The 21,979-nt window shown below is 37.0% G+C and overlaps 2 protein-coding genes across 2 annotated transcripts; one reads left to right on the top strand and one right to left on the bottom strand.

The window, feature by feature from the left end:
- Positions 1-10,713: 10,713 nt before the first annotated feature.
- Positions 10,714-14,436, top strand: LOC126598789 (phosphoethanolamine N-methyltransferase 1). The gene is made up of 11 exons (XM_050265148.1): positions 10,714-10,948; positions 11,052-11,167; positions 11,869-12,006; positions 12,107-12,244; positions 12,348-12,491; positions 12,825-12,935; positions 13,024-13,165; positions 13,256-13,536; positions 13,656-13,817; positions 13,928-14,056; positions 14,152-14,436. Exons 1-11 carry the CDS (start codon positions 10,930-10,932, stop codon positions 14,248-14,250), a joined length of 1,479 nt encoding a protein of 492 aa, XP_050121105.1. The 5' UTR covers positions 10,714-10,929; the 3' UTR covers positions 14,251-14,436.
- A 1,152-nt stretch (positions 14,437-15,588) lies between these two features.
- On the bottom strand, positions 15,589-18,117 carry LOC126598790 (tubulin beta chain-like). The gene is made up of 3 exons (XM_050265149.1): positions 17,616-18,117; positions 16,710-16,979; positions 15,589-16,546 (listed from the first exon to the last, which is right to left on the bottom strand). Exons 1-3 carry the CDS (start codon positions 18,007-18,009, stop codon positions 15,861-15,863), a joined length of 1,350 nt encoding a protein of 449 aa, XP_050121106.1. The 5' UTR covers positions 18,010-18,117; the 3' UTR covers positions 15,589-15,860.
- Positions 18,118-21,979: the final 3,862 nt, after the last annotated feature.

The raw sequence follows: 21,979 nt of genomic DNA, 5'->3' as shown, positions 1-21,979 counted from the left end.
GCACAAGTCTGACTTCCACACCAGCAGCATGTTTTGACTTCCACACCAGCAGCATGTTTTGAACTCGAGACCTCCAGTTTTTTGTTTTAAAAAAATCTCGTAATCCTTATTTTACCACTGGGCCACCAGCTCGTGGTTCTACTGAACCCTTAAATGATTAAAAATCACTAATCAAAAGTAAACCTGTCACATCCCGGCCCAGGGTCCACCACGTCCCGAGCTCGCTCCACCACCATAGCACGATATTGTCTGTTTTGGGCCCCGACCACGCCCTCACGGTTTTGTTTCTGGGAACTCAGACGAAAACTTCCCAGTGGGTCACCCATCATGGGAGTGCTCTCGCGCGTTACTCGCTTAACTTCGGAGTTCTGATAGAACCCAAAACCAGTGAGCTCCCAAAATGCCTCGCGTTAGGTAGGGATGATAATATACATATAAGGATCACTTCCCTGAGCGATGTGGGATCTAACAAAACCTAAAACACATTTCCTTTGTTTATAAAGAAAATATAATGCTTTTTATTACAAATCAATACATTATGGTTAAATATTTTTTTTTTTCTGTTTTTTTTTTTTTTGTCGTGATGATCTTTTTAAATGATGATTATGAAAATGTATATGTTTGGGATTAATAAATTTGAACCCTGATTATATGTTATCAGTTTTTTTTTTTTTTTATTTGTGCGCGAACAAGTTATTGATACAAATAAGAATCAATTTAATGTTTTGGTGTTTTAAATCGGGTAAGGCTGGGGAGACTAAATTTCTAAACTAAATTTTATAAACTAAATGATGTGATTGTTGATGTACTTGAGTGTCGATTAACGTGTTTATTTCATATTGGTAACACATAATTTAGTTTTAAAAAAACTAATCTTCTTAGCATTACCCTTTTAAATCTAATCAAGGCGGTTTAATACTTATAGTTTTGTCATTGATGCATCAAGGATAATCATGTTTTCATATGAAGACCATCTCCAACCTTTGGCCTAAAATCTAAAATTTTTGGCCCAAAAAATTTAGGTTTTAACCCGGAAACAGCTTTTCTGCTCCAACCCTTCTGGCTTAAAATTTTAGCCCCAAATTATTAAAGAATGAATTTAGACTAATTTGTTTCTTAAAGTAACTTTTTAAAAATAAAAATTATGTAGACTATCCTAATTTAATTTTATGAACATTTTAACCTAAAAATATTTAGATTCTAACAAATACTGAAAAATCACTAAATCGACACCATGAAACTCGTTAAACACTACGAAAAAATATGAAACAAATGAAAGATTTTTTTTTTAATTACTTTAGCCGTTAGATTTAAATTTGGACCGTTAAATTATTTTATTTTTTACCGTTGAATTTCATCAAATTAGATCTAAACCGTTGGATTTAATGTATTTATAAATATAAAACTAAATAAAATATACATATATGGTGGGCCAACCCCACTAATCATGGGCTAAATTTGGCTTCTATTTGAGTTTTAGGTTTTAGGCCACATTTAAGCATTGGGTTGGGTTGAGTTTTGGGGGGAATAGAAGTGGAAATTTGAGTTTTAGCCCAAGGTTGGATAAGGTCTAAGACGATATTCTAATTCAAACAAACCGGTAAGATTTGAATTAGATCTTGAGGGTAGAGCACATTATTCTAACATACTTAACAATGCTTATGTCTTCCATTCAAAGACAATAATTGAATTTTTTATAACTTTTTCCCACCACCAAAAGTCCTATTTGTCATTACATTTTTAAAAAGTAACAAAATCATACCATTATTCTTCAACTACTCTAGAAAACTATCTAAATTAAGCCATTACAATCAAAATGATATGAACTAAAGGGAAACTTCACTAAACCTAAAAGAATTAAAGGGTAAATTACATAAAATTACCTTAATTATGGATCGAACTACAATCTCATCCCTTATGCTTTAAAAATGATAATGTCATACCTCATCTTACGAATTTGTTGCAATGTCATATCTCCGTCAATTTTTCTGTTAATTTTTCTGTTAAATGCTAACATGGCTTGAGGCGGGACCCACTCCCTAGCCAAGTGGATAAAAATATTAATTAAATATTAAAAAATTAAAGATAAATTATTTTAATACTTTTATTTTAAAACATGTAGGACCCACCCCTTATAATTCTCTCCCTTTCTTCCTTTTTTCCTAATCCGTTCTAACTCTCCCTTGCTCCCTTTTTCCCTAATCCGTTCCAATGGGGTCTTCCTCGCCCATCTCCACCTCCCCCCCCCATGGAGCTCATCCCCTTCCTCATCCTCCACCAAATCCCTACCGCTGAACCCACCCCTTATAAACCCATCACCCTCATCCATCTTTCCCAATCTAAAACCTCAAAATCTCAAATCTCTCCCCACTGGCACAAGATCCCGACTTTATCCCCTCGTCGTCGTCATCCTCATCGCCTTGCCGACGACATCTTCTATCTTTACTTGGACCCCTACATCCCAGCCTTCTACCTTTTCTCTTCCAGATCCCCAAATTCGACATTGTCCCCAGACCCGACAGACCCGCTGCAAAAAAAAAAAAAAGGGTTTTGTTTGTCCAATTTTTTTTTTTTTTTTTTTGGAGAGAGAATGAGTGGTGAAATTTGGAGGATGAAGAAATTTTTTTGGAGAAAGAGGAGGAGAACGAAATGGGTTGTGAAATCTGGAGGATGAAGGTGAAGAATGGAGGAAGAAATATGGAGGATGTGTGAGAGATAGAGGAGAGAGATTGGATGTGAAAGAGAGATTGGAGAGAAAGGGGAAAGAGATCTAATGTGAGATAGAGATATGAGAGAGATTGGATGTGAGAGAGATAGGAGATAGAGATGAGAGAGATCAGATGTGAGAGAAGGGGGAAAGAGATCCGATGTGAGAGAGATATATGAGAGAGATTGGATGTGAGAGAGATAGGAGATAGAGATGAGAGAGATCGGATGTGAGAGGGGGAAAGAGATCTGATGTGATCATGTGAAAGAGAGATAGGAGAGAGATTGGATGTGAAAGAGATAGGAGATAGAGATGAGAGAGATTGGATGTGAGAGAGGGGAGAGAGAAAGAAGGGGTGGGTCCCATATGTTTTTAAATAAAAATATTAAAATAATTTATCATTAATTTATTAATATTTAATTAATATTTTTATCCACTTGGCTAGGGAGTGGACCCCGCCTCAAGCCACGTCAACATTTAATAGAAAAATTAACAGACAAGTTGATAGAGGTATGACATTGCAACAAATTCGTAAGATGAGGTATGACATTGTCAATTTTAAAACATGAGGTATGAGATTGTAGTTCGACCCATAGTTGAGGTAGTTTTATGTATTTTACCCAAGAATTAAATTATAGAATTTTTTTTTCGAATCTCTCTAATATAACAAAAGAAAAAAAAATTAAGGATAGTGCTATGAATACATTTATTTTTATTGCCACTTAGTATTACGGTCTAGTGATATTCCTTTTTCCTTGTAAGTGAGGTTAGGTTCGATTATTGTCAAAGACGAATTTGAACCACATTATTACTAACCCATTGTGGGACTAAGTCCACCCCTTCCCCCTTAGTGTTGATAATATCATTTGCAAAAACAAAACAAAAAATACACTTATTTTTACCTTCCACAGCCTTTTGTTAAATTTTGGCTATTAGTATTCTTCAATTCATTCGATCCTACGGCTGAAAATTAGGAAAGCGTGACAACATCATTTCCCAAAATACCCGATCTTTGAGACATATATGTCCCTATTCCATGCCTTCAGCTCGTTCAGTGCAATAGAGCAACTCCAGCGTTGCTGGTTGCTCGGGGGACAGGCGAGGAGAAAGGGCCCGATGGCCGGGGGATGGGGCTCCAGCGTTGCTGGTTGCTCGGGGGACAGGCGAGGAGAAAGGGCCCGAGCGACTGGCCCGGCGGGGATTGCCAGATCGAAAGCCTGAGGGCTGTGTGACGTATGGCTGATGTGCGGCATCAATGCATGCGCTCGATGTTCTCTGCGTCCTCCTTCTTCCTTCCTCCTCGTCCTCCTTCCCCTCCAGCTTTGACGAGGATAATAACGGATCTGGGCCGTTCGATGGAGAGCACAAAATCGCGAGGGTTGTAGACGGAGATCGGAAACCCTTTCTCGGCGATGTTGAGGGCGAGATTTTGCCCCATGACGGCGAGGCCTGCCAAGCCTATGTGCGACAGAGCTGGCGAAGCTTCCATGGCTGCTGTTGTGAGAGAGAGAGAGAGAGAGAGAGAGAGAGAGAGAGATGATCGGTCAAAATTAGGGAAAAATAATAATATTTTATGGATTGGGTGAGAAAAAAAATATTAATATTTTATTACTAATTGCCAGGGGGAAGGGTTCTAAGGGTGGAAATGCAAATGATAATTACTGTTTATTAAGGGCAGTTCCACATGGCGTCAAAAGATTGGAGGCGTGATGTAAAAAAGGCGTTTGAAATAGATTTTGCTGCCGGCCCGTCGCAACTTCACGTGGTGTAACTGTTTCTTTGCTGGTCGGTGAACACGAATGGCTGACTCATGCCCTTCATTGAGTGGCAAATTCATACCTAAATAATCTAAACCAATGCGTAAAATTACCACAATGCCCGTGCTCCATGCTTTTGCCGTAAAAATGCCTTGTCCAGGTCCGACTGAAACAAACTCACACTCCCGCTCCGCTTTCTTCTTCTCTTCTCTCTCTCTCTCTCTGTAAATATATACACACACACGCATATATATATATATGTGTGTGTGTGTGTGCGCGCGCGCAATAGAGAGGCATAGCGAACAACCGCAGAATAGCTTTTTGAGATCACGCATTGCAGTTGAGGGATCTTAGTTCTATCTTCTTCTTCTCCTCCTCATTTCACTCACTCTCGGATTCGAATTCTCAGCTCTCTCGATCGCCATTTCTGTCAACAATGGCTGCTTGGAGATGTTGGTTTTCTTACTTTGTATTTTTAGGTAATTCTAAATGTCGTGATTTTCAAACTTTGATACATTAAGTTTTTTTTATCCCAATTTCATACCTAAAATGAGGATTATGTGACACTTTCATCTCTATTAGCCTTTCCGTCAAAACCTCCGTTAAAGCATGACGTGGTGTCCACATAGACAATGACTAGACGTCTAATGAGATGACACGTGCCATAGTTTAAAATGGTAAAACAATGCACCCTCAGAAGTTAGGTGAAAGCATCCCATGCATTCCCTTTCCCAATGGCAATTTGAGCAAAATGATCCAAATCCAAATGGCCAAACTACACATGCAATGGTCATATCACCGTACGCAATACGACAAATTGCCATTGTTTGATGTGCTTTGGTATGAGAAAACAAGATAAACGATCCCGTGAATTTCGTTGGGATATTCCTTCGTACTTGCCAGTGAGTACCCAACGTGCTGACTTGCTTATATGGCCCATCAAATTAAGGACACTTGATATACTAAGGAACTGTTTTAAGGGAACTTTAACGAAAAATTTTCAATACTGTTCATTTTAACGAAATATCATATTTTTACATTAAAAAGTTAATCTTGGTATTATTTATTTAACCCTTTATTTTGTCCTTATCGTTAAAACTCAAAGTTTTAAAATCATTTTCATTAGTTTTCCTTTCTTTTAAACACACAACCAAAATGGTTTGGTCGAATTTGCAGAGGAATGGTGATAGTTTGGCCGGATTTGAGAGGAATGACGATGACAGAGGAGAGAGGTCGGTGGCATAGGGAAGGGAGAAAGAAGATAGGTGTTTGGTTATCAGGATAACAATGATTTGGGTATGAATTTTGAAGATAAATTTTGGACAACTATTGGGTCACCTAATAAGTTAGTAAAAATTGGGTACTGACAAGACAGTATTCAAGTACTACCCTTTGATTGGCGGTACCGCAGGCAACGTAATGTCAGTTATGACCCTTCCAAGTTCCCACTGTGTAGCTTACGTAATTAGCTGAGGCCATATATGTCTTTATGGTGACCTATCAATTATTGGCGAAGCACGTGACAGCAGATCCCTACCAAAATAGAGGACACGTGCGTCTGTATCATCACATACCTCGTATTTCGAGTGCATACCGCATAGTATATGGTGATCAGAATCAAATATCTACGTAAGTTACTGAATTAATTTAAATTATTTAAGTATATTTACACCAAATTTAGTAGTATTGTTCGTCATAGTGTTGGTTGAGGTTTCTTTCTGCATTTAAATTTCCATCCCGCAAAAGCATAGTTGCATTTTAGTATTGTTGTCAAGTGTAACAAAACGTTTACAATAAAATTCGATGGTTCTTCAAACTACGAGCAAGGGCTACAAGGAAAAAAGACTAAACGGGGCATATTTCCATCTTTGTTTATTGAACAAGTTGCAATTACAAGGATTATCCTCTCAGGATGTTTACAATCATGTAATCATATATAGTTCATGTATATTTGAACATTACTAAAAAAAACTGTGAACCAAATACAGTTATGAGGATACTGATGTTACATTTTAGTCGTTGCAGCCATATTAGATTCACAAAAGATATGAGTAATCGATAGCAAAGCATCTCGTAGGTTGGTTGACGTTTCTGGGTTCAGATCTCTACTTCGAAAACATATTTACAATATAATGGGATATGGGATTGTGAGCCCTAAAAAAGTTATAAGGACCTTGGATCTATCATTTTCATTTATTTATAGTATTTTTAGAGAAATGTGAAGGGAATCCTCTTGAAGCAGAATTTGTTATGAACTATCTGTTATCTCATGTTTTAGCATAATATTTTACAATATTAAAACGAGAATTGTTATTAAACTATGAGATGATAGAGAGTCCATAGAAAATTCCAGGCCATTTCCAACCAAAGGGTCCAGAAGGCCGAAAATAGACCGAAAATCGAGGGCTAGGCCAGAGGATGAAAGGGCCAAAGGGCCAGAGGGCTGGCCCCTTCTAACCCCGGGCTGGCCAGAATTTTACTTAAAAATGTCAGATTTCCTGTCAGATATAACCGGTATGAATAATTTTGTTTATTGCAATAGTGTCGATAATAACCAACACACATAGTAATGGCTAGACAAAAATAATTTTGATTAATTGCAATCGTGTCGGATATAACCGACACAAATAGTATGAAAATTTTGAATACAACTAGCTGAGTCAGCTAGCCGTTGTATTCATTTTTTTTTATGAATTTAAACCTTTTTTTTTCTATTTTAAATTCTATTTGTTTCTATAACTTTTATTTTACAAAATTTGTTTCATATTTTTAAATTTTTTTTTTTCCTATAACTTCTATTTTACAAAATTTGTTTCATATTTTTTTTAAATTCCATTTTTTCCCTATAACTTCTATTTCACAAAATTTGTTTCATATTTTTTTTCAATTCTATTTTTTTCCTATAACTTCCTAAGCCATTATACAACATTAAATTAAATTAAGTAACATGAAACAACATTAAACAATATGAATTTAAGTTGTTGTAGTTTTTAAATTTAAATAATAAATTATGTTTGGCCCTCGATTGGAGACGGAGGCAAATATTACCATGTACTGTTCATTAAAATATTAATATCTTGGAGGATTAGAGGGCTAAAACGAGCCCTCTAGCCAGCCCTCGGTTGGAGATGGCCTTAGCATATCTCATATTTTTATGCAACTCTTCCTTCGCTTGTTTTTTCAAAATAGTAAAAAACTCAAATCATGTTAGTTTCTATATGATGATGTATTATGGAGCTAACATTTGTTTTCATTCGTAAAATTTGTGCAAATTTGGACTCTTACTTCAAATTTAGTAAAATACTCCAATCAAAAGGATTGTATTCTATAATATATGCTTGCATTTCATAGTGGATATAAAAAAAAAAAATTAGAATTATTGTACGATTTTTGCACACCCTCAATGTGCACAAACATTTTAGTTTGTCCGGAACATTGAACGATACGCCACATATTGTTATACAATTTGAAGGACACTTCAAAGAAAAAACTTTCCTCTAATTATATAATGATATGTAATATACCGTTTTATATTTAAGATAAATTGAAAATTTCTCCTCAATGTGAAGATTTATAAGATAATTAAATTAGAAGTGCCAATTGTTGGCTATTATACTTTACACACGCACACGCACATGCATGCATGAGATTTTTGTCACTAAAAATAAAAACGTGACAAAGGACTCTTTCAATTTATAATGCATTAAGGCAATCTTACCAACCCCACATCCACGTGTAATCGACTAGGACTGCTAAATAATTGCCAAATAAGAATCTACTTATTGATACTAGTGGACCCTTAAATGATTCAAATCACTATTCAAAAGTACACCCATCATTTTGAAGCACATTTCATTTGTATATAAAGAAAATATAAGGATAAATTTCATTTTTCCTTTTAAGTTTGAGATCAATTTCAATTTCTTATAACATCTTTAAAATATTTCAATTTCATAAATTTACTTATTATTTTATTTTAATTCATACATCTGTTAAAAAATTTATTAAGTAAACTGTTAAGTAATGATATAACAAATATAAGATCTCCATTTATGCTGCTATATATTGCCACGTGACTAAATATTTAAAATATTAAAATAATTATTTAAAGAAAAGTTAAAAATGAAAAAAAAAACAAAAACAAAACAAAACCCAGATCCCCTTCATTCCCTTCTTCCCCACCAGTGCCCACCCTCTCACCCCCCATCACCCACCCCTTCCTCCATCCCCCATCACCCGTAGCCACTTCCCTCCCCACTGTGCCTCCATCTCCGACGAGAACCTCCCCGCCGAGCTCTTCCCCCAGTACACCGGCAAAACTCGCCGGTAAAGTAGCTCCGTGTCGGAGCTCGTCAAATTGACGTTTGGGGTTCGTTTTTCTCGAAACTGACGTCAGAGATGAGTTCAAGGGGAAAAAGAGATTTTAATAGCGGTGTTGGTGGTCTGAAATTCGTCGGAGATGGTGGTGGTCTTCATCGACCCGATCGATCGGGGTTTTCTTCGAGTGAGGGAGAGTGTTGCGAGAGAATGAGATAGTTGGGGAGAGAGAGTGGTGCGAGAGAAAGAGTGTTGGGGGGGTGGTGGGAGAAGGGGTGGGTGATGGGGGAAGGAACATGAAGAGTTGAAGGATATGTGGAACCAGTTGGAGACGAACTGGATGCAAGTAAAAACTTCACGGCAGAGATATGACATCAGAGCTCGAGAGGCGCTTCTGTTGGAAAGGATGCATGAAAGGTTGTCTTTTCGTATAAATGAGGCAAGATTAAAGATGGTGAACAATTTCTCTGGGTCTGGGATGTTGCAATGGATTGACGACCATGTGACTGACCTTTTATATGCAACTCGCAAAGATTTTAAGCATGAGCTAACCGTTAGCCCGCACGTTGTTGCGATGGTTCAATTAACTAAGGGAAGAGCTCGGTGGGGAGGTTCTCGTTGGAGATGAAGGCGCAGTGGGGAGGGAAGTGGCTGCGGGTGATGGGGGGGGGGGGGGGTGGGTGGGAGGGTGGGCACGGGTGGAGAAGAAGGGGATCTGGGTTTTGTTTTGTTTTTTTTCTTTTTTCTTTTTTAACTTTTCTTTAAATAATTATTTTAATATTTTAATATTTTTATTAAGTTTTTAACCACGTTATACAAATGTAGTAGCCACGTCAGCATAAATGGAGACCCTATATTTGTCACGTCATCACTTAACAGATTTTCTAACGGATGTATGAAATTAAAATAAAATGATAAGTAAATGTATGTTATTAAATGTTTTAAAGATGTTGTAAGGAATTGAAATCGACTTCAAACCTGAGGGGGTAAAATGTAATTTACCCAAAATATAATGCTTTTTATTAAAAATCAATACATTATGGCTAAATAATTTTTTTATTTTTTTTTTGTTTTGTTTTTGTGGTGATGATATTTTTAAATGATGATTATGAAAATGAACGATTTCAATTAATAAATTTAAATTCCAATATTACGTTATGATCATAATTTGATTAACAAAGCAACGAACCAGAATGTTAATACAAATTATTGTCCGAGCAAAAGCACGATTTGTTTAATATAATTTTGAGAAGGGGGGGGGATTTGAATTTGGTGTTGATGAGAAAACACACTATTCTAACATACTTAACAAAAAATCCAATTTATGGTTACATATTTAAAAAGTTAACAAAATTAAACCATTACAACCAAAACGATATGAACTAAAGTGAAAATTCACTAAGCCTAAAAGAATTAAATCATAATTTTTCTTTTGGAGTCTCTCCAATATAACAAAAGGAAAAATTAAGGATAATGTTATTAACACATCTACATTTATATAATGACACGTGGCGTCAAAAGATTGGAGATGTGAAGTAAAAAACAGATATTGCCACCGGTTGGTCGCAACTTCGCTTGCTTTCGAGTGCCACTGATTCATTGTGGGATCGCTGAAAACGAACGGCTGACTCGTGAGTCATGCCCTTCATCTGAGTGGAGAGATTTTTCAATGTGATCGACACACGAGATTGTACACCACATGTCATTATATAAATGATAGGATTTGTGTGTTAAAAAGTTAATAACTTAAAAAATAAAATTTTCCAACACTTACATAAAAACACGTGATGTACCATCCGTATTCCCGTCAATTTCTCCATCGAGTGGTAAATTCATACCCAAAACTATCAAAACAAATACATTAAGTTACCAAAATGCCCACGCTCCATGTTTTGCTATAAATTGCAGCTCCGACTGAAACAAACTCTCACACTCCTGATTCCTTCTTCCCATTTCTCTCTCTCTCGATATACGCCAATATACATGCGGCAGAGAGGCAGAGCGAACAACCGAAGATCCAGGAGCTTTTCGAGATCACGCATTGCAGTTGAGGGATCTTAGTCCCCATCTTCTTCTTCTCCTCCTCATTTCACTCACTCTCGTTCGAGTTTGGATTCCAATTCTCAGCTTTCTCGATCACCGTCAACAATGGCTGCTTCTGCTAATGGTATGAGTCTGTGACGGTCGCATTTTCGTTGTTTTTGATTAATTGTGAGGTTAGTTATATATGTGTTCGATTCGGACCTCTGAGTTTCGAATTGTTATTGTAGGTGAAGAACGGGAGGTGCAGAAGAACTACTGGGTGGAGCACTCCGCCGATTTGACGGTTGAGGCCATGATGCTCGACTCCAAGGCCTCTGATCTCGACAAGGAAGAACGACCTGAGGTATATCTATATCTATCTATACCTATATGTATATCTATATCTATGTCTATACCTATATCTATATCGATATATGTCTGTATAGTTATAAAAAAAAATTAAAAAAAATTAAAAAAAAAGTAAGTATATAAAAAAACGACAATGCTGATGAATTGGTGAAGTAATGACATTTACAAAAAAATTTGGACTTTGGAACTATTAATTGAAAAATTCGAAACTTATGGTGAAATCGGAGTTGATTTTCGGACCGAAAGACTGATTTGAGAAAGAACTCTTTTGATGAATTTAACAGAGCCCTGATTATTCGAGACACGAAACGTTACGAAATCCGAATGAATCAGACCCCATTGTTACAATGCAGAAGCTAAATGAGAAGAAAATTGTAGTTATGGACTTAAGATCTTTAATTCATTTGACCACCACACTTTTCTTTTTAAACAAGAAGCTCCAAAGTTTATTCCTTTCCGGACCAGTAAAAAGAAGAAACGAACTTTCGAGAATTTGGGTGACCAAGTATTGACATTCCGAACAATTTTATGTTTGATGTTTCATTTTTCATGTTTCATGTTTTGTAAGCAGCATTGATTTTTTTATGGGATATCTGCACAGTTTTTCGCTTTTTTTTTTTTTGGTGTGTGCTGAGATGATGTTTTCACGTAGTCACTATCGCATTTTCGAGGCTTGACTTAACTGGATATTATCAGGTGCTTTCTATGCTCCCTCCCTATGAGGGTCAATCGGTTGTAGAACTCGGAGCTGGGATCGGTCGTTTCACTGGTGAATTAGCTGAAAAGGCCGGTCAGCTTGTCGCATTGGACTTCATTGACAGTGTGATAAAGAAGGTGATGCTGTGATCAATGTTTCGGTTCTCATCTCACACTGAAAGTGAGACTTCTATCTGTTTTTTGATAAACATTGAATCCTTGACATGCTACTTTCCAGAATGAGAGCATTAATGGACACCATAAGAACATCAAGTTCATGTGCGCTGATGTGACATCGCCTGATCTGAAGATTTCTGAAGGATCAGTGGATTTGATATTCTCAAATTGGCTTCTTATGTATCTGTCAGATAAGGAGGTAATTTGCACTGGTTCTATTCTATGTGTCTTAAGGATTATGGTAGAGGTTACTTCGTTGTCATTTTGTTCTGAAATCTAATCGAAATGTTTCGACACTGCAGGTAGAGAAGTTGGTGGAAAGGATGATGGGATGGTTGAAGGTCGGCGGATACATCTTTTTCCGAGAGTCTTGTTTCCACCAATCTGGAGACTCTAAACGAAAATCCAACCCAACCCATTACAGGGAACCCAGATTTTATACCAAGGTTTGCCTTCTCACTACTTTTTTTAAGATGTGTTATGGAAATGCTCAATTTTGTTTACTAAATCATGAAGTGATTATCATCGGTCTCAGTTCATTGTAGTTTGTCGAAATTATTCAATTTTAGTAATATGCGTTCACGTTAAGATGTATGTTCTAATTCCGCCTCTTTCCTATAAACTAAATCTGATATAAAGTGAAAGTCATGAACATACACCTACTGAAGTTTCCCATGACTAATGGCATTGTATCAAAAGTATATAGTTCTGTCATTTTATGCTTGTATGCAAAGTAATAATTTAGCAGACAATTATATATGAGTTACTTTGTACTGCAGGTTTTCAAAGAATGCCACATGCCAGATGATTCAGGGAATTTCTTTGAACTCTCTCTTGTTAGTTGCAAATGTATTGGAGCTTATGTTCGGAACAAAAAGAATCAAAATCAGGTATAAAACTAGTACAAGTTTCTTCAGCAGTTTTCCTTTCTTATAGTTCAACTGGCTGGCTGACTGACAACATTATTGGTTGCTACAGATCTGCTGGTTATGGCAGAAAGTCCCTTCAGAAAATGATAGAGGGTTCCAGCAGTTCTTGGATAATGTTCAGTACAAAAATAATGGCATACTACGATATGAGCGTGTCTTTGGGCGAGGTTTCGTGAGCACAGGAGGGATCGGTAATACCTGTTGGCTGATTATTTATCTTTGGTTTTCTGATTGATTGTCCTAAGATGCCTGATATGAGTGAACCCGTCTCTTTTGAGCAGAGACTACGAAAGAATTTGTGGCAAAGTTGGATCTGAAGCCTGGCCAGAAAGTTCTTGATGTAGGCTGTGGCATCGGGGGAGGTGACTTCTATATGGCCTCAAACTTTGATGTTGAGGTTATTGGCATTGACCTCTCTGTGAATATGATTTCTTTTGCTCTCGAACAATCCATTGGACTCAAATGCGCTGTCGAGTTTGAAGTTGCTGATTGCACAAAAAAGACTTATCCTGACAATACCTTTGATGTGATATACAGCCGCGACACCATTTTACACATTCAAGTAAGTGCGCCCTTGTCATTTATCTGTGGGAGTCATGCTCTTTCAGCAACTTCATATTAATTTTTCAAGTTTCGCTAAACTTCCATTTACGACCTGATGACACTTTGAAAAATTTACAGGACAAGCCTGCATTATTCCGATCCTTCTACGAGTGGTTGAAGCCAGGCGGTAAAGTTCTCATCAGTGATTACTGTAGGTGTGTTGGAACTCCATCTGAAAACTTTGCTGAGTATATTAAGCAAAGGGGATACGATCTCCATGATGTAAAAGCTTATGGTCAGGTATGCTTTGAAATTTGGCATCTGATTTCTTTTACCAGCACGTCTTTCAAAATCATTCATCCATAATTCCTTGATATAAAATAATACTTGTACATTCATACCGTCCTCAGATGCTCAAGGACGCTGGTTTTGATGAGGTCATTGCTGAGGATCGTACTGATCAGTTCAAAGCAGTTCTGGAGCGGGAACTGGATGCCGTTGAGAAGGATAAGGATTCATTCGTCCAGGACTTTTCTCAGGTGATTGTCTTCCTCATTTCCATGTTTTCCCAATTAACATATCAAATATTTCTCCATTCATTCTTCTGATTCTTTGTGATTGCAAATATGAACAGGAGGATTATGATGACATCATCGGTGGATGGAAGGCAAAACTGATCAGGGTTGATTCCGGCGAGCAGAAGTGGGGCCTGTTCATTGCCAAGAAGAATTGATCCTTCTGATAATCTTCATATCCCGTGTTTTATTATTAGACTTATGTATTTTAAACGACGTTGCTCGTGATTTAATATTTCTAGTTGCTAGTCTGTAGAACGATCCTATTTCAACTCAATAAAGTTGTAGTGTGATGTCTTTGGACTTTAGCCGCTATGCAACGGAATTGGAGTTGTATTTTTTCAGTTGTTATGGTAAGAATCGTTGATAAGTTTTTCTCTATACATTATCTGTTGGCTACTTTCAAACTTGTACTTACATACATATGGAGAAAGAATTAGGAGACATCACTTGAAGTAATCTGTGACATTTGTTTCAGATCTCACAACAACCGGTGAAGTAGAGACCGTTTTGTAATTTATGCTCGACTGGAACTCGTTGGAGATCACCTTTCTCTTTACCATCTTCTGTAAATTCTTTCGGGGGTGAGGACCTAAAAATCTGCACCAGTAAGTCACGACATGAGTACTAATATGAAACAATAGTAGTGTGAAGCAAGGAACCCTACCTCAATCCGTAAGCATAATCCGGTTGAAAATGCACGGGTATAAATTGCAGGTATCCATTGAAATGCAACAATCCAGTCCCATAGCTCTGTCCATGTCCATGGTGATTGGTTGGAATAGTCGGTACCATCCAACACCCTCCGATGAAAACCCAAATTTTGGATAAGAGAGCAACGACACAAACATCATATCCCAGAATTGCAAAGAAGTTTTGTTTCTTTGTGCTTCCAGAAATATGTTCAGTTCGAAGCATATGAATTTCGAAAAATATTGCACTCAAGAAGTTCAAAAGATCTCCAACCTGAGAAAAGGGTAGTACTATGAATAGTCTGTAACACGCTTCATTACATGAACTCAGCTTTTCTTTGAAACATTAGCACCAAGAACTTAAAGGTGTCACGCTTACATTCAGAGGTGACCCACTGCGAGCATAGCAACCCGGAGAGCAGACATGAGGAATCCGAACCAAGTACGACTAGGTATGGTTGCTTGTTCCAACCATGCCATCAAGCAAACTATTTTTCATGCCATCAAGCAAATTATTATCCAAACTAAGTCTTCATGTTTGTGAAACCAAATTATTATGTTCCTTTGCTACAATTCATTTTCCATGTGAACATTTCTCAAGTCAAGATGGGAAAGCATAAAGAAGGTGTCAGTCAAGTCAGTTGGCTATATTAGTGTGTCTGTCTTTTTTATCCGGATACAATTTCCCTCTTTTAATAAAATAACAAAGATATATTTCAAGAGTCATGTTAAGGAATACCAACTACCTTATTGTCTAGTAGTATTTCTTTTTCCCAAGTCGTTCTCGTAAAGATTTAGGGCTAATTAAAAAAAAATGCTTGGTACATCTAATCATATACATATATGCATGATATATTTTCAAGGTGATCCACATGTAGTAATTTCATCCTATAAGCAAATATAGGTTGTTACAAGCAAGGGCTTAACATATGAAGGAAAACTAAATTTACTAAAATTCCCATACAAACACAATATCGCGGTATTCAAAGATAATAGTTTGCGAAATGAACATATTCAAAATCACTTAATTATTGCTTGGATCACACGAAACAGCAGACTCATCAAATCGAACACCTTCAGTGTTCTTCTCCACCTCCCATCCCTTCTTCCTCTTCGACGTAATCGCCATCTTCATCAATCGTGGCATCTTGGTACTGTTGGTATTCCGCAACAAGATCGTTCATGTTGCTCTCCGCTTCCGTAAACTCCATCTCATCCATTCCTTCTCCGGTATACCAGTGCAAGAAGGCCTTCCTCCTAAACATCGCCGTGAACTGCTCGCTTACTCTTCGGAACATCTCTTGTATAGAAGTCGAATTCCCAATGAATGTCGAAGACATGATAAGACCTTGCGGCGGAATGTCACAAACGCTGGATTTCACATTGTTCGGAATCCATTCAACGAAGTAGGAGGAGTTCTTGTTCTGCACATTCATCATCTGTTCGTCTACTTCTTTTGTGCTCATTTTACCTCGAAACATCGCTGATGCTGTGAGGTAACGTCCGTGGCGCGGATCAGCTGCGCACATCATGTTTTTGGCATCCCACATTTGTTGTGTCAGTTCGGGGACAGACAATGCACAGTACTGCTGCGATCCTCGAGATGTCAGAGGCGCAAATCCCACCATGAAGAAGTGTAGTCGTGGGAATGGGATTAAGTTCACGGCTAGCTTTCGCAGATCTGAGTTCAATTGTCCAGGGAAGCGTAGGCAACAAGTAACTCCGCTCATAGTTCCCGAAATCAGATGATTCAGATCCCCAACTGGAACACACACAAAAAGTACATTTCAGTGTTTAGGAACTAGTATTCCGTTTGAGGTCAAAACATATTTTTCGGCATCAGGATTAAGTCGATCAACATTTTACGCTTCAGAATTAATGAGGATAAAATGCAATGCTGAGTTTCATATGTGGATTCAACTTACAGCTTGGGGTGGTGAGCTTGAGAGTCCTAAAGCAGATATCATAGAGGGCTTCATTGTCGAGGACCATACACTCATCGCCATTCTCGACCAGTTGGTGAACGGAAAGTGTGGCATTGTAAGGCTCTACAACAGTGTCTGAAACCTTCGGAGATGGAAAGACAGAGAAGGTGAGCATCATTCGATCTGGGAATTCTTCTCTGATCTTTGAAATGAGCAGAGTTCCCATTCCGGAGCCGGTTCCGCCTCCAAGTGAGTGACATACTTGAAATCCTGCATCAAGGTAAGACCTAAAATATGAGTGACATCTAAATAACTCATCTGGATATTAAAGCATCTGAAAAACTAAGGTTGAAAATTATATAGAAAGATTGAATTTGAATTTTGTACCATATTATATGCGGTAAAAAGTTTAAAATCTAACCGTGCAAAAAATGAGATGTTCTTTCATCTAAAGATTACAAAAATTTGTAGACGTGATGTGCTCCCCTATCCAACCGAATTCGAACCTATGCACCAAGTTCAAATTTCTCCCCCAACAAGAATATCGCTCGTGTCGGACTTTACGTTAAATAAAAAAAATTCTGGAATTAAACGACGTGCAGTCAAGATTATACAAAATATATCATTAATAATCTTGACGACGATTGTATCTACTCATTATCAATACATGGTGACAGTTCTTTAATAACAAACGTCCTTTTGAATTAGAACACAATTTGCAGAATTATATAATTAGATCACAATCAGATCTAATTAATCATACGTCCTTTTAAAAATTAATCATACGTGAACCATGCAAATTAATCAGCACAAAACAAATAAAATTAGATAAATCAAATCATACAAATTTTTTGTGTGATCAATGAATGAAAATAGATAAGTAACCTATATATATATAAACGTTACCTTGCAAGCAGTCACAGCTCTCAGCCTCTTTCCTAACAACATCGAGCACCGAATCAATAAGCTCAGCGCCTTCCGTGTAATGACCTTTAGCCCAATTGTTTCCGGCCCCGGACTGTCCAAAAACAAAGTTATCTGGCCGGAAAATCTGGCCGTAAGGCCCAGCGCGAATGCTGTCCATGGTGCCTGGCTCGAGGTCCATGAGCACCGCGCGAGGCACGTAACGGCCGCCGCTGGCCTCGTTGTAATAAACATTGACCCTCTCCAACTGAATGTCAGTGTTACCGGTGTACTGCCCGGTGGGGTCTATGCCGTGCTCGTCGCACACAACCTCCCAGAACTTTGATCCTATTTGGTTCCCACATTGCCCTCCCTGGATGTGCAGAATCTCTCTCATTTTCGCCGATGTGTAGGGGGTAAAACGGGGAAGATGCGTAAGATAAATACGTATAAAACTGCCCGCGACTCTGTTTCCTTGAAGGGAAGGGTTATTTTTGGAGGGAAGGGTAGGGGTAGTTACTTATAAAGAGGGAGGGAGGATGATCTAACGGTGAGGATATGGGTGATAACTGATATGGAAGTTGGGAGTTTGATCTGGATGGTTGAGGAGTGTCCGTCCGGCGATAGGTAGTGGGGGTAGTTAGTTAGTTATGGGACGTCAATAGTGTTGCCATCTGTGGATGTTTCAATCAGTATCGCCGGCTTAACAGGGCCATGTTTTTATTTATATATTATCTTCTAAGTTTTTTATTAAGTATTTTACAATGCACTCATAATATCAGAAAGATTACGACACCACAATAAGTCTAGTAAGTGGCGGATCCAAGACTTAGTGGGCTTGTTGTCGTCAGTCAAATCATGTTGCGTACATATCAATAGATATTGATATATGTCAAAACAATCTGATGAGTAACATGGAGCGAAATTATCGAGTGTTGTCGACGCAACCTGTTTAGATATACCTAGCAGGTATGACATCAAAAGTGACATGTACAAAATATTAGGAGGGTCTTTAGAAGACCTTCTCAAGTATATTTTTCAGACTCCGGATAGTTCTGGGGCCACCTTGATCTCATTATGCATCTGCTTTTGAGTATAGTTACAAGTACATATTAAACTCATCATAAATACATATTATTTTTCGACATGTCGTTGTTCATGTGAATCGAATTTGAAATCTCCTCTAACTAGTGAAAATATATACTACTAATCTAATTGTTCTTACTTTTAGAAGGTATATGCTTTTCTTTGTAGATAATTGCTCATGTTTGCCATCACATCGTCACTTACTAGGAGGAGGCTAAAGTCCCACAATGGCGTTTCTGTTGTTACATTTTCCTTATACTTATACATTTGATGTTGACTTTGACTTAATCAGCACTTGGGTTTGGGTTTCATCAGATGTTGACCAAATGGGCCTCTTGCAAAGTAACCCCATTATTGCCCAAAGTACTTATTGGGTCAGGCTCTTTGTCCTTCATCTCTTTCTTTATCTTTTTTTTTTTGGTGCAAAAACTGGTTTTTTTTTTTTTAATTTATTTTTACAAACGATAGTATCTACATTAATGTGGATGACCTAAGTCTCACAATAGGCTAGCCATAATAATGTGATTCAAATTTTCTTTTGACGAGAATCGAATATGAGATCTCTTACTTATGAGTTACTTATGAGTGAAAATGAACATCAATAGATTGTAGTATTAAGTGGCAAAAAGTTATATTTAATATATATCACTCGGATGTATGTATGTTAAAGTTTCAATAATAACTATCTTTCATTATGACAATTATATTTAATGTATTTTACCAAAAAAAAAAGAAAAAGAAAACTATTGCTCTTTGTAACTTGCCCGAGTAACCGGATTGGGATCACTGAAAAATGTATCTCAAAATCCAAACAGTTTATTTTTTAAGTTCTTACTAGAAGTTAATATCAACAAAAATTCACTCAAACCGGATTTTATTTTGTTGTGAAAAAAAAAATTAAAATTATTTAGTCATATAACTATAATCAAATAACTAAATAAACAAAACATTTACGGCAAATAATGAAAAATATTCACGATCAAATGTCCAAAAGATTTCTGATTTGAGCTAATTTTGCTGGGATGGTCTTTTCGATAAAGACTCTAAAAATGAACAATTCAAGTCGTGAGATTCCATTTTGGAGTGAACGAAATAAGTAATTAGCGTCTTAGTATTTATAACAAATGTATTGCATAGATTGATTTACAATTGAATCGTGGAGATTGGTGTAGCTGATGTAGGGTTGAGAACTAAGCAATTGTGGTTCAGTGAGTATAAATTGTAAACTCTCTCTCATTTTCTGTAATCTATTCAACTCAGATGATATCAACACAAGCTTTCATTTCCTTCTATGCCTTCATCTTCTTCTTATATGTTCTTCTGTAATATAGATAGTTTCAGGCCATTCGTTATGTTCATTTGCATATACAGCATAACGTTAACGAAAGAAGGTCAGTTAAGCACAAAATTCGCAACCATCATTGTTCCTATTTGGGTTGAGAAGGGTAATGAATAAAGGCATCACATGTAAAGCTTATTTAGAGAAGGGAAGCCTAACAAAGGCTATAGCCAAATAATTTGAGCTTGTAGGCAATTAACTTGGCTGTACATGTTCAAAATAAAGGATCAATACTTAACCATTTGCCCTAATCACCAAGAGTCAATATGTTAAGGCACGGAGGAGGCTGGGCTGAGCTTCTGCGGTTATTTAAAAAAAAAAAAAAAAATTGAACTTTTTCAAAATATTTTTTGTATATACATGGAAATGACATGGCTAACATAGTGGGGTCACCTTGCCACGCCATGAGATATAATGAATTATTTAACGAAGTTAACGGAAGGAGTAGGTTGAGACAAAATGAACATTCGAGAGGTTAAGTGATATATTTTGAGTTTCATGAGATCATTCTAGCTAATAAAAGTATCTGAAATATCGACCCACCCAACAATTTCATCCGGATATTGGTAATAATTAGCATGTTAATACATACCTTTTCATTCAGAATTAGTGCACATATTCTATCCAAATATGCATGCAGCATGTATATATAAGGTAGGCCCTAGGGTTTGAACCAAGAAAAGGATAAAAAAAAATGAATAATAATTAAACAATTATGGGTTTGAAACCCTAAAAGGGGCAGAGAGCGGTGCAGTATATATACGACTCACTCGAGAATTGAGTCATTCCATCATATAATAATGAGGTTTCAGGAAGGGCTGTAGGGCTGTGGCTTATATCTTGAAGAAAAATACTGCAACTGATGAGGGAAGAGAAGCTGCCTGCATTTCTTTTTCCCCATGGAAGCAGAAATGGACCCCAGAAAAATTTAATGGAAGGAAGATGCCAAACGAGATAGACACAGTAATTTTGGTAACATGTCAAGGTGCAAATCTCATTCTATATAATACCGTAATATATATGTATACACACACAAACATCATATCGCAGACAGTCCAAAAGGACAAATTATTCACGCACACATTTGGTTTTATATGGAATTGATAAGTATGCATCAATATCACATCACATAGATACAGCTGAAATTTTGCAAGATGATTGGACAGTAGAGAGTAGATGCCGACTGGATCAAATCTGTTGGGCAAGTGAAACATTAGGTTAAATAACAAGAATGCAAGGTAAAACATCCGTACATTAAATCTGCAGAAGAGAGAGAGGTATGCAATATTTTGTTTGTCTCTGGTAACAGGTAAGTAAGTAATATCTAAGCATGGCATGACATGCGGAATGGTGTTGCATGCAATATGGTGTGGGGTGGAAGCATGGATGTGTCAACATACTAATTAAGCAAGATCTGGTTCCATGTTAGAGATTTCAGAGTGATAAAAAAGCGATGCACTATTAGTAATCACACTGATAATCAGGTTAGTTAATTAGGATTTTATCTCAAAATATCTTGGTACATTTCGTATAGTAAAACAACTCATCACGTATGTTTTTTTGTGTCTGGTTTCTGATGTATAATTCTTACATTATTCAACATAACCAACGATGAACCAACAAGGTGTCAAAGTTTCAACATAATCTAATCTTATTTAGAGATTTTAGAAAGATGAACCAACTATGTACTATTGATAATCATTCTTATTAATTAGCCCATCAACTTAGATTATTATTTAAAAATATCCCAATACAATAGTGTAATAAAATAAATTTAAATTCCTTGTATTTGTATGTTGTGTTTAGAGATTTTCGACGTGAGATTCTATTGGTTATTCAACATGATGGACCTTATAATATGTAATACGTATAGACAAGAGAAGAGTGTGAGATTAATTAAGGGGCAGAGAGAGAGGGCAGGCAAGCCAGGCAGGCAGTTCGG

Source organism: Malus sylvestris, chromosome 14, assembly GCF_916048215.2.
Source record: "Malus sylvestris chromosome 14, drMalSylv7.2, whole genome shotgun sequence".
Lineage (NCBI taxonomy): Eukaryota > Viridiplantae > Streptophyta > Magnoliopsida > Rosales > Rosaceae > Malus > Malus sylvestris.
The sequence above is the reverse complement of the archived record's forward strand: the minus strand, read 5'-3'. Positions and strand labels throughout refer to the sequence as shown.

Bases quoted from the DNA above. Each gene is read 5' to 3' on its own strand.
- LOC126598789 (XM_050265148.1), top strand. The intron at 12,007-12,106 runs GTGATGCTGTGA...GCTACTTTCCAG, and splicing joins TTGACAGTGTGATAAAGAAG to AATGAGAGCATTAATGGACA. The intron at 13,818-13,927 runs GTATGCTTTGAA...TACCGTCCTCAG, and splicing joins ATGTAAAAGCTTATGGTCAG to ATGCTCAAGGACGCTGGTTT.
- LOC126598790 (XM_050265149.1), bottom strand. From the start codon at position 18,009: ATGAGAGAGATTCTGCACATCCAGGGAGGGCAATGTGGGAACCAAATA. The intron at 16,980-17,615 runs GTAACGTTTATA...ACCTTGATGCAG, and splicing joins GAGCTGTGACTGCTTGCAAG to GATTTCAAGTATGTCACTCA. The intron at 16,547-16,709 runs GTAAGTTGAATC...TGTGTGTTCCAG, and splicing joins CAAGCTCACCACCCCAAGCT to TTGGGGATCTGAATCATCTG.